Source organism: Camelina sativa, chromosome 8 (genome assembly GCF_000633955.1).
Source record: "Camelina sativa cultivar DH55 chromosome 8, Cs, whole genome shotgun sequence".
Taxonomy (NCBI): Eukaryota; Viridiplantae; Streptophyta; class Magnoliopsida; order Brassicales; family Brassicaceae; genus Camelina; species Camelina sativa.
Genome location: NC_025692.1, coordinates 6,578,478 through 6,590,368, shown reverse-complemented (window position 1 = coordinate 6,590,368; position 11,891 = coordinate 6,578,478). Strand labels below are relative to the sequence as shown.

Below are 11,891 nucleotides of genomic sequence, written 5' to 3'. Positions count from 1 at the left end.
CCCCCCCCCCAGTCAGAGCTGGAGGCTTCCGAACTCTCAGGCTGGTCCGAAAGTCTTGAAAAAGAGGAGTCGGTAAGCCCTTTGTAATAATGTCTGCAAACTGAAGGGACGAAGGCACATGAAAGACCTTAATGTAACCAAGCGCAACCCGCTCTCTGACGGAATGTATATCAATCTCAACATGCTTTGTATGTTGATGCTGAACGGGATTTGAAGCAAGGTAAACAGCACTAACGTTGTCACAAAAAACAAGGGATGTCTTAGGGACCGAGACACGCATCTCAACGAACAAATTACGCAGCCAGCTCAGCTCAGCAACCGCATTTGCTACACCTCTGTACTCGGCTTCGGTGCTCGATCGTGACACGGTGTGTTGCCGTTTAGCCGACCAGGAGATGAGGTTAGCACCGATGAAGGCACAATAACCCGACGTGGAACGGCGCGTAGAGGGACAACCAGCCCAATCAGCGTTAGTGTACGCAACCATTGCCATAGGTGGGGACCGATGAAGCTGCAAGCCATGCGTGATGGTACCTTTGATATACCGGAGAATGCGTTTCAAGGAATTAAAATGTTCTTCACGCGGATCATGCATAAAAAGACACACATGTTGAACGGCATAAGAGATGTTCGGTCGGGTGAATGTGAGATATTGGAGAGCACCGGCAAGACTGCGATATAGTGTGGGATCCTTGACCGGTGGACTGTCGGAGTTCACCTCAGCGAGTTTTGGCTTGATGTCAACAGGAGTGAGGCAGGGATTACAATTAGTCATGTTAGCCCGATGGAGGATGTCAGCTGCGCAATTTTGCTGATGAAGAAACATGCCCTTGTCATTGCGGATAATGGAGATCCCAAGAAAATGATGCAGGGGACCAAGATCCGTCATTGAAAAGGCAGAGTGAAGTGTCGATATGACCGCATTCAGCAGGGCTGTCGAGGAAGCAATGAGAGCAATGTCATAAACATAGAGGAGCAAGTATGTGATGTCCTTGCCGCGAGGACAAATGAACAAGGACGGGTCCGAGAGACTTTGATGAAAACCAAACTTCGTCGCAAACGTAGAAAACCGTGTGTACCAGGCCCTAGGAGCCTGCTTGAGACCATATAAAGAACGTCGTAGGAAACACACATGATCTGGTTTAGTGCTATCCTTGAAACCCGACGGTTGATGCATGTACACGGTCTCCTTGAGATCCCTGTGGAGAAACGCATTTTTAACATCAAGCTGACGAATGGGCTAATCATATGTCGTGGCCACATGAAGGACCGCACGAATAGTAGCCGGTTTGACAACGGGACTAAACGTCTCAGCAGAGTCGACACCTGGTTGTTGTGACTTCCCATTGGCGACAAGACAAGCTTATTAAGCAATCTCAAAACAAGAAGATTTGTGCTCTTAGAGCTTATTAAGCTAGAGATATAAGATAGCTCATTAAGAGCTTTATTGTGCAAAGAAACTAAAGAAAGAGGAAAGAGAGATTAGGTTGTCACCAAGAGCAAACAATATTAGATTTGATATTTCATAAGATTGAAGAGGGGAGAGTTGTTTTGAGACAACTCTCAAAGTTACTTTTCTTAGAGTCATTACACACACACATATATATATATATATATATATGGAACCTATCTCACTTGGAAACCCTAGTTACATGGGCTACAAGACTAGTAATGGATCATACTATTGGGCCTTGTGGAAAATGGGTATTGAGATTTCAGGATAGGAATCAAAAACTTTGAGATTAAGATAAGAGAATCTAAAAATTTTAGAGAATGAGAATGCTTTTTGTTTTTTGGGTTTTTTGTTTTTTTTTTGTTTTTTTGGCTAAGTGTAAAAGACACTCTTTTTGGTCATAGAATCGAGACTTTTTTTTTTGGGAGAAAAAACCCAATTAGTTTGTCTCCAAAATACACCTTCCCGGCTATAATACTGATTTTTATGTTCCCGCTTAATGAAAATCTATACTAGCGTTAATATAATGCTACGAAATACTAGGCATCCGATTTTGGTACTTTTGGTAGCAGTTCGTAAATTTGTGCTACAAAAGTCTACTACCGAAACTCATATTTCTTGTAGTGCACTTTAAAAGTTGATCGCAGAATCAGAGAATTCAGAGATTGTTTAATTAGTGCAGACCTGGCTGACCTTACCTTTAGAGATTATTCTTTCACATGGTGGAACAAGTCTAAACTCAGACCAGTCGCAAAGAAGTTGGATAGGGTGCTAGTGAATTCTCACTGGAATTCTCTTTACCCTACATCCCACGCGTTATTTGGTGAACCAGATTTTTCTGATCATGCCTCATGCAGGGTTCTATTGAGCCATGATTGGGTGAAAGAGAAACGACCATTCAAGTTCTACAATATGTTGCTTCAAAATAATGAATTCATCCCATTGGTTGCAAATCAATGGTTCTCCTTCAATGTGACAGGATCAGCTATGTTGTGTGTATCCCTGAAGCTGAAGTTACTTAAAAGTTGCATCCGTAGTTTCAGTAGAGATAACTACTCAGGCATTGAGAAGCGAGTCGCTGAAGCTCATTAGAATTTACTCACACTGCAGAATAGAACTCTAGCAAACCTTACACATGCAAATGCGAGTCAAGAGTTAAAAGCCGAGAGGAAGTGGCAGGTGTTGTAGAAAGCGGAGGAAACTTTTTCAGACAAAGATCCAGTATATCTTGGCTTGCTGATGGGTATAGTAATACGGCCTATTTCCACCGAATGGTGGCCTCAAGATTTGGTCAGAGTCATATCCACTATCTGTTAGACCAGAACAATCAGAAAATTGAAAACCAGAGAGACATCTGAAAGCATTGTGTTCTCTACTTCTCTGAGCTGCTTAGTGGTGAAACCTCATAGACGGGGCTGATACAGAGTGATATAGAGCTTCTTTTTCCATTTAGAAGTACTACTGAGCAACAACATAGTCTAGTAAAAAACATCTCAGCTGAGAAGATTAAAGAAGCCTTTTTCTCGCTCCCTAGGAACAAAACTAGTGGCACGGGTGGTTACTCCGCGGAATTCTTCCAAGTTTGTTGGAGTGTCATAGAAGATGAGGTATCTGATGTAGTCGCTAAGTGCTTCAGGTCCGGTAAATTGCTTAAGTAGTGGAATGCCACCACCCTAGTCTTGATCCCCAAATTGACAAATGCAGAGAGAGCTTCAGATTTCAGGCCCATATCGTGTCTCAATACTCTGTATAAGGTGATAGCTAAGCTTCTAGCTTCAAGACTGAAAGAGTTTCTCAGGAAGGTTATTTCCCCTTCTCAGTCAGCTTTTATGTCGGGACGCCTACTGGCAGAAAACGTCTTGCTAGCTTCAGAAGTTGTCCAGAGATATAACAGGAAGAACATCTCACCAAGAGCAATGATGAAAGTTGACATAAAGAAAGCTTTTGATTCAATCAACTGGTCGTTTATACTGAATGCGCTGAGAGCCATTGGTGTTCCGGAGAAATTTGTTGCTTGGATTTCAGAATGTATCACAACCCCAACTTTCTCTGTTTGTCTCAATGGCCATTCGTCGGGTTATTTTAAGAGTTCAAAGGGATTGAGACAAGGAGATCCGATGTCGCCATACTTATCTGTGCTGGCTATGGAGGTGTTCTCAAACCTTCTTCAATCCAGATTCGCTAACAATTACATAAGGTTTCATCCAGACACATCAGGTATTGGGTTGACTCACCTGATGTTTGCGGATGATGTCATAATCTTCTTTGATGGTTCGGAAGCATTTCTGCATGGTATAACTGAAACTCTAGATGACTTTGCCTCTTGGTCTGATCTCCACATCAACAAGGAGAAGACTCAACTGTTCTATGCTGGCCTCAATCCTACGCAAGAAGTGCCATTGGCAAACCATGGGTATCCAATTGCCTCACTTCCAATTCTCTACCTAGGCCTCCCTCTAATGCATAGGAAACTAAGGTTGTCTGAGTATGAGCCCCTGCTAGATCAGCTTGCTCACAAATTTAGAAGTTGGGCGGTCAAAACCCTCTCTTTCGCTGGAAGGACTCAGCTCATTGCTTCAGTAATTTATGAGGCAATCAATTTCTGGATGTCTACATTTATGCTACCAAAGTGGTGTATCAAAAGGATCGAATCACTTTGTTCCCGGTTCCTCTGGTCAGGAAACATTGATGGTTCAAACGGTGCAAAAGTTGCATGAGCCTCAGTTTGTTTACCAAAAAATGAAGGTGGCTTGGATCTCCGCCGATTAACCATTTGGAACCAAACTCTTTGCTTAAGGTTCATTTGGCTCCTTTTCTCAGCGTCCGACTCGCTATGGGTTAAATGGCATAAGTACCATCACATTCAGAACAAAAGCTTCTGGGAGCTTAATGAAAATGCGAATAGCTCATGGCTCTAGAAATCATTGCTTCGGTTGAGACCGGTAAGAAACTAGAAGAATACAAAAGTAAAACTAAGCGATATCTTTCATTTTTTTGGTCTCTTTTTTTCCATAGTCTCTTTTTCCAATGAGATGTAGTATTGTGTTATCTTGATTAATTTTGATATGATTATATATGCAAACTATAACTTTTTTTACTATATAAAGCTTGATGTTTAAATTTGTCATATGTTCACAATACGTGTCAAAATAATTGGTTAGATGTTGAGACATTTTAAAAAAGAAAAATTAATGTAATAGGAAAACTAATTAAAAATCTATATATATATTTACATATGCTAATTTATATGTGTATATCTAAAGAAAAAATACTAAAACAAAAGTAAAAAAATATACCAAAATTTTAACTTTTCATTTCTTCAACAAAAAAAAAAGAAAACTAAAAAAATAACAAATAAAATATATTTTAATATATTAATTTAAGAATGTCAATCAAGAGTATTCTATAAAATTTATATTTGGGCAATTTATTTTGACATGTATAAAATTTATTTATTTTAACATATAATTTATTTATTATCTCTATTATATTATTTAAGCAACCCTTTAAATAAATAACCTTACTTCATATAGTATATTACACAAAATGCCACTATATTTTAATACAAAATATAATAACAGAATCTTAATATTAATTTGTTGTAACCAGAAAATGTTTATCCACAAAAATAGCAAATAAAACATAACCTATTATGAAGTGTTTCACAAAAAAAAAAACCTAGAGATAAGTTATTGATGAGAGAATTTGAGGAATTTTACATGATCAATATATATAATTATATTTGTAGTAAACGTAATGGGTGTTTGGAGATTGATTGCGGTCATTCATATTAAGATTATGACATTTTATATATTATACCCGCTGCTGCTGATATACATAGTCCATCATATGTATTTATTTTATATTATACACAAAAAATAATTAGATCATTCGTATGTAGATAAAATGTACAAATAACAATTATTTCTATTAAAAAAAAGCTAAGTTGAACTTAGACTTTAACTTTTATTCTAGAATATATATTATATATATATAAATTATTAATAAATGATAATAATACAAAATATTAACGGGTATTTACGGGTCAGGTAACAATACGGGTAACGAGATGGATAACAGCACGGATATCAAAAATTAAATTAATATCCGATACTCGATCCTTACTCACAAATAATATAATTATAATACATTTCACTCGACCCTAAAGCTGCGGGTACCCTTTTTCGGGACGGAAACAAGCCAAGTAACGGGTCGAATACGAGTAACGGTATTAGTTTCTATACTTACCAATTAGTAGTTTAATATGACTCAAAACTCACCGTATAGTACTATATATTATATAACATGTAAATGAATGATACAACATAATCATAATCTTAACAAATAAGGAAAAAAAAAAATTCCCGTGCTACTAGCGCAGGTGATTATCTAGTTTCATAGTAATTACATAACTACATCAAGAGTAAATCAAACAAATGAGAAATTACGTAGCCAAATTAAAAGATAGACATCACTCGAATGGCTTTGTTGTCTAATCGGCCCAATATTTAAACACAAAAGGCCCAAATTTTCTTAGGAACAAAAAGAAAATTGAAAAATTGGCAGTTCGTCCGCCATTGACGTATTCGATGATGTAAGCTTTAAAGGAAGCTTGACATGATTCTTCTTCTTCCTCGGGCATCTCAAGTGTGAAGTCATTAGACACGTCAATCACAAATTCCTTTACCTCTCTGTCAACCTTTCTTCAACGCTTCTCTCTTATATATATTCGGACTCTTCAAATTGATTTGGCAGAAGAAGAAGAAGAAACCTAACGAAGAACATTTGAACATTTGGAGCTTAATTCGGTAAAAATGGAAGGAACTGCATCTGGGTCTAGACAAGGAAAGAGAGTGGTGGTGATCGGCGGCGGAATCGCCGGTTCACTCGCCGCGAAATTGCTTCAGTTCGATGCTGACGTAACCCTCATTGATCCGTAAGTTTCTTTCACCAAATTCTTAATTTTTCTTCGCTTTTTGGTCCTAAAGCTCAAAACTTGTGTTGAGACCAGGAAGGAGTACTTTGAGATTACATGGGCAAGTTTGAGATCCATGGTGGAGCCTAAGTTTGCTGAGAGAACAGTTATTAACCACAGGAGTTTCTTGAAACAAGGCCGTGTTGTGACTTCTCCGGCGATCAATATCACAAATAGTGATGTTATGACTGAAGATGGATCTGTCATTGGCTATGACTATCTTGTGATTGCTACAGGTCACAATGACTTGTTCCCTAAAACTAGACAAGAGAAGCTGTCACATTACCAAGCTGGTATGACTCTTCTTAATCCTCGCATTTGTGATTTCTGTTGGTGTTGAGAGTGTGAGTGAAGATATTTGGTTGGTATTTAGTATGATTTACAATATTTGAGGGTCTGTTTGGTTGCAGAATATGAAAAGATCAAATCTTCTGGATCAGTTCTGATTGTTGGTGGAGGTCCATCTGGTGTGGAGCTAGCTGCCGAGATCGCTGTTGATTTCCCGGAGAAGAAGGTCACTCTGGTCCACAAAGGACCAAGGTTGCTTGAATTTGTTGGACAAAAAGCTGCTGACAAAGCATCTGACTGGTTAGAATCAAAGAAAGTAGAAGTGATATTGAACCAATCTGTGGATTTGAGTTCAGCTTCAGATGGAAACAAAATATACCGGACCTCAGGAGGAGAAACTATACACGCTGACTGTCATTTCCTCTGCGTTGGGAAACCTTTGTCTTCACAATGGCTCAATGGAACTGTTTTGAAAGATAGCTTGGATGGTAAAGGCATGGTCATGGTTGATGAGTACTTGCGGATTAGGGGTCGAAGCAATGTGTTTGCCATTGGAGATATCACTAATATCCCGGTAAGTACATAAGGTATATCATAAGGTTTGTTTACATAGTTACTTGGAGTTAGAGTCTTGTTTTGATTATATGATTCTTAATTACAGGAGATGAAACAAGGATATATAGCAGAGAGTCATGCTAATGTGGTTGTCAAGAACATAAAAGTAATGATGATGTCGGGTGGGAAAAAGAAGAAGATGTCAACTTACAAGCCCGGCTCAGAGTTGGCTATTGTATCTTTAGGAAGAAAAGACTCGGTGGCTCAGTTTCCGTTTGTGACAGTTGTTGGTTGCCTCCCTGGTTTGATCAAGTCCAAGGATCTGTTTGTGGGGAAGACGAGGAAGTCAAGAGGGCTAAATCCTAAACTTGTATAATAAGGTTGAGTCCTTTAGTGTGTTTCAGCTTTTGTGAAAGATGTAATCTTGTTTGTGTTTTTGTGTTGATCTCATTGTTTCAGTGTGGAGGAGTGTGTGTGTGGTTTGCTTATGTTGTTGTGAATTGTGATCTTTATGTAAATAAAATAAATTGTTGAATTTCCAAATTTCACTTGCAATCCAAATCTTCTCCCCCAGATTATCTAAACCGGAAAATAAACCGAAATCAAAATTAAAACCGGAAACCAAACGTAAACCAGAATAAACCATTGTACAGTAGTACAGTTCAAAACCTTTTTGGCAGTCAGTGTTCTGTTTTTTTAGGTTGGATCGGAGATCTCCGGGAGGAGAAGCATACACCGGCGACTTCAATCATCACCGTAAAACGCCTTGAAGAACTTAAAATTTCAAGGACCTAAGAGAACGTTTACTTATAAATGGGATGCGATTGAGACTTGTATGAGTCAAGGTTTGAAGATTCAGAAAATCACAATATGTCTCGTGGTTCAGAGAACACTGATGATGTACCACCGAAATGTATGTACTTCGTTCCTCCAAATGTTCCCTTTGTCTTTTTAGGATCTGTAATAAGCTTAAAGTTGCATTGAATCACTCAAATCTCTTTTTAATTAGTCTGTTTTGTTAGGTTAACTTGATTAGGATTAGTAATTACATATACTGTGATCTTGGAGCTGTTGAACTTTGACATTGTTGCTTCTTCTTTGGCACTTCAGAATATAAATTTTGGGGTTTTTGAATTGTGATTATGTAGGGATGAGTTTCCGGTCTCTGCTCGTATTCTCCATGATTTTGCGAGTCTTCTTGATAGTCTATGGAGAATGGCAAGATGCTCATATGGAGGTCCGGTACACTGATGTTGATTACATTGTTTTTTCTGATGCTGCTTCGTTGATGGCATCTGGTGAATCTCCTTACAAGAGAACCACATACCGTTACTCGCCTTTGCTCGCCCTTCTCCTGACTCCTAATTCCTTCTTTCATCGGTCATTTGGAAAGTTCCTCTTCTCAGCTTCTGGTATGCAAATTTCTTAAGAGTTATCTCATCCTTCTTTTGTAGAAAGTTTCAACCTTTTTTGTTCAATTGATTAGTTTTTGATGATTTGTTCGTAGGTCGTTCTGAATTTAATTTTCGTGTTTCAGATTTGTTGGTAGGCTGGTTTATCCATACTATTTTGAAAGAACGTAAGGTGCCTGAGAAGATATGTACATATTCTGTAATGGTTTGGCTTTTCAATCCGTTTACATTCACTATTGGAACCAGAGGGAACTGTGAACCCCTCGTTTGTGCCATGATATTATGGATCATCATCTCTCTTATGCAAGGTAGACACTTACTTTGAGACTAGTATAAATAAAGTGAATGTTTTTCTCTGTATAGTTTTACTAAGCTTGCTGCTTTTGTGCTTAGATGCCCTGAATTGAGTTCCATGAACTAGTTTATTTCAGTGCAATTCATATGTGTGTATCTTTCACATTAGGTGATTATACAAGTTGATGCATAAGGTCTACTTTATGAACTGTTTTAGACAGAGAGTAACAGATTAAGGAATGTTGAGTATTTGGGAAGTGGTTTGGGGACTTCTTGTAGGCTTTTGGAGAGTTTTGGGATCCTGTATCAAAACCCTAAGTAATTGTACTTGTGTTCATCGTTCTTCACAGAGATAATTAACAAATGGCACAATAACAACTATATGTTATGTTGTGTAGGTAATTTGTCGCAAGCTGCATTTTGGTACGGGCTTGTTGTGCATTTCAGGGTCTATCCTATTATCTATGCTTTACCGATCATCTTAGTTCTCGATTCCAAAATATTTAGATCTGGTCAAAAGCCGCCTCTTGAGAATTGGAACACCGGTCAGACCAAGACACCTACCAGCAACACAGAGAAAAAAACATTCCTTTTCAATCTCTTCACTGCCTTGAAAAGTTTATTTTCCAGGGAGAGAATCATGTTTGGTTTGATATCGGGAGGAGTTTTTCTAGCTTGCAATGCTGTTTCATTTTATTTCTATGGACACGAGTTCCTGCACGAGGCTCTCTTATATCACCTGACTCGTACAGATCCACGGCACAACTTCTCCATCTACTTCTATCACATATATCTTCACTATGAGGGACAGTTTTCAGCTGTGGAGAAGCTTATCTCGTTCTTACCTCAGTTTACAGTACAGTTTGCTCTAGTCTCCTGCTTTTGGCAGGATCTAGTGTTCTGCATCTTTCTCCAAACCGTTGCATTTGTGGCTTTCAATAAGGTATATAATGCATCACTCTATTTTGTCCATAGTCTGCTATAAAACCAGTGCCGTGCTTACTTGATATAAAAAGAGGCAATAGCCCTAGGCCACATCCCAATCATATATTTTTTTAGGCCACATTTTGTTAAAATTTATTCAGTTAATTTTAATATTCGAGTGTTTTTAAGTAAAAATTTGATCTTTTATCATCATTAGCATTTATCTTTTTGTTGTCAACTTTTATACTTCTTAATATTTGATCCAAAAACTCTATGCAAATTTATTTTAATCCAAATTTTAGATAATATAGTGTTGATTAAATTTTAAAAAGTAATTTTTAATAATTTAGCCCTAGGCCTCTCGAGTCGTTGGCACGACACTGTATAAAACCTTTTCGTTTTGATCTAATATTTCCATTTGTCTTCTAGGTGATAACCGCGCAATACTTTGTGTGGTTCTATTGCCTGCTACCCCTGATTCTACCATGGAGCCGTATGAAGCTGAAATGGGAAGGCTTGTTATGCATCATTCTCTGGATTGGAGCTCAGACACATTGGCTTTTATGGGGATACATGCTCGAGTTCAAGGGACTTAACGTCTTCTTACAGTTATGGGTGGCGGGTTTGCTTTTTCTTGCTGCAAACACCTTTGTCCTCGTCAAAATCATACAGCGCCATCGATTCTCACCTCTCTTCACACGATATGAATCCTCCTCACCAAAGCATGTTAAGAAACTTCACTGAGAAGGCGTTTACCTTCTTGGTCATTACCATCTACTAAGACCTTGTAATGATTCATGCTTTTTTGTTTGATAATGTATTCTTAAGGTTCTTTAGGATTGTCTCAAGAATAGTTTATCAATTAAAATAGCAATTTTATGGAAAATTACTAAAATAGTAATTTTCCCTAAAATATTTTAACATGTTTTAAAAATTCAATTTGATTACGATGAGATATAAGAAGAAAGCACAGAATCAATACGTGTGGATACGTGTGAGCAATTTTTTGAAAGCGTCAGACACGCTGTGACCTAACTATGGAGACTACGCGGCTAAACGAACCAAATTGGAGCGAGCGGGTGGAGGATCTCGTAGCAGCCGGTGACGTCACGGCGGCGATCTCGTTTCTCGAGTCTCTGGTGACCAATCTTCAGTCGCGGTTGGGTTCGTCCTCCTCCGGCGAGAGAACGGAGTTTGGGCTTCAATTAGCATCCGCGCTTACCCAATTGGCGGATCTCTACTCTTCTCAGGGCCTTTCCCTCAAATCCGACGAGCTTCGTACTCGTTCTTCCCTTATTAAGCAACGTGCGTTGGATTGTGATTTTGCATCTTCAAGGTACTAAGAATTTGGGAGAGGCATGAGTTTAATGTGTTTTTTAGGGAAATTTGAAAGCTTGGTAAATTGTATTGGTTTCATGATCGATCTTAGGGCTTATGATTGCAGTGGTTCCGACGATGTAGAGAATCAAATTATTGCTTCCAATGGACTCAAGTCTGACTCAAATGTCTCACCCCCTGATGGTTGTTCATCTTTAGTGTTCATTGTTTTCTTATCTGATTTCGCCTTTTTTTTACGCTGTTCCTGATCGATTCTCATGGATCTTTTAAGGGAAAACGAAGGATTCCACAAAAGTTTCCAGCAATAATTCAGCTGCTCATGATTCTTCAGATGATGGTATGTCACATTTGTTGTGGATATAGCAGATGCATTATCATGGGATCATGTATGTTTACAAAACCTTGATTTTGTTGCAGATTGGGAAGCCCTTGCAGATCTTGAACCGAGTAAATTACTCCATGTAGAAGAGTTGCCTGAAATATCAAAGCTTTCGGTTGAAGAACCTAAAGTTGAAGGACCTAAGAGACGTGGAAGGGGGACATTTACTTATAAGAGGGATGTGATGTACAGTGATCGAGACTTTTGTGAGTCGAGGTTTGATGATTTAGAAGATAATGATGTATCTCGTGATTCAGAGAAGACTGATGAAGC

At 38.4% G+C, this 11,891-nt stretch overlaps 4 protein-coding genes across 5 annotated transcripts in view; 3 read left to right on the top strand and 1 right to left on the bottom strand.

The window, feature by feature from the left end:
* The window catches only part of LOC109125894 (uncharacterized mitochondrial protein AtMg00810-like), a 1,392-nt gene extending 215 nt beyond the window's left edge, over positions 1-1,177 (bottom strand). Inside the window, exon 1 of the mRNA XM_019228680.1 lies at positions 128-1,177. Coding sequence (XP_019084225.1) covers positions 128-1,177 — 1,050 coding nt within the window. The remainder of the gene's footprint in view (positions 1-127) is intronic.
* Positions 6,016-7,808, top strand: LOC104706504 (apoptosis-inducing factor 2-like). Its single transcript, XM_010422704.2, has 4 exons — positions 6,016-6,389; positions 6,465-6,721; positions 6,839-7,290; positions 7,378-7,808. The coding sequence occupies exons 1-4, from the start codon at positions 6,268-6,270 to the stop codon at positions 7,645-7,647; spliced, it is 1,101 nt and encodes a 366-aa protein (XP_010421006.1). The 5' UTR covers positions 6,016-6,267; the 3' UTR covers positions 7,648-7,808.
* LOC104706501 (GPI mannosyltransferase 1) lies at positions 7,968-11,885 on the top strand. 2 transcript variants are annotated; one of them, XM_010422700.2, is made up of 8 exons: positions 7,968-8,184; positions 8,420-8,683; positions 8,809-8,991; positions 9,376-9,920; positions 10,331-11,237; positions 11,346-11,422; positions 11,511-11,576; positions 11,657-11,885. In XM_010422700.2, the coding sequence occupies exons 1-5, from the start codon at positions 8,142-8,144 to the stop codon at positions 10,643-10,645; spliced, it is 1,350 nt and encodes a 449-aa protein (XP_010421002.1). In that variant the 5' UTR covers positions 7,968-8,141; the 3' UTR covers positions 10,646-11,237; positions 11,346-11,422; positions 11,511-11,576; positions 11,657-11,885. The 2 variants fall into 2 exon arrangements, with proteins under 2 accessions (XP_010421002.1, XP_010421003.1); XM_010422701.2 differs by having other exon boundaries at positions 11,331-11,422.
* The window catches only part of LOC104706502 (coiled-coil domain-containing protein R3HCC1L), a 3,228-nt gene continuing 2,228 nt past the window's right edge, over positions 10,892-11,891 (top strand). The window contains exons 1-4 of the mRNA XM_010422702.1: positions 10,892-11,237; positions 11,346-11,422; positions 11,511-11,576; positions 11,657-11,834. Of these exons, the coding sequence (XP_010421004.1) occupies positions 10,939-11,237; positions 11,346-11,422; positions 11,511-11,576; positions 11,657-11,834 (620 nt within the window). The 5' untranslated portion in view covers positions 10,892-10,938. The remainder of the gene's footprint in view (positions 11,238-11,345; positions 11,423-11,510; positions 11,577-11,656; positions 11,835-11,891) is intronic.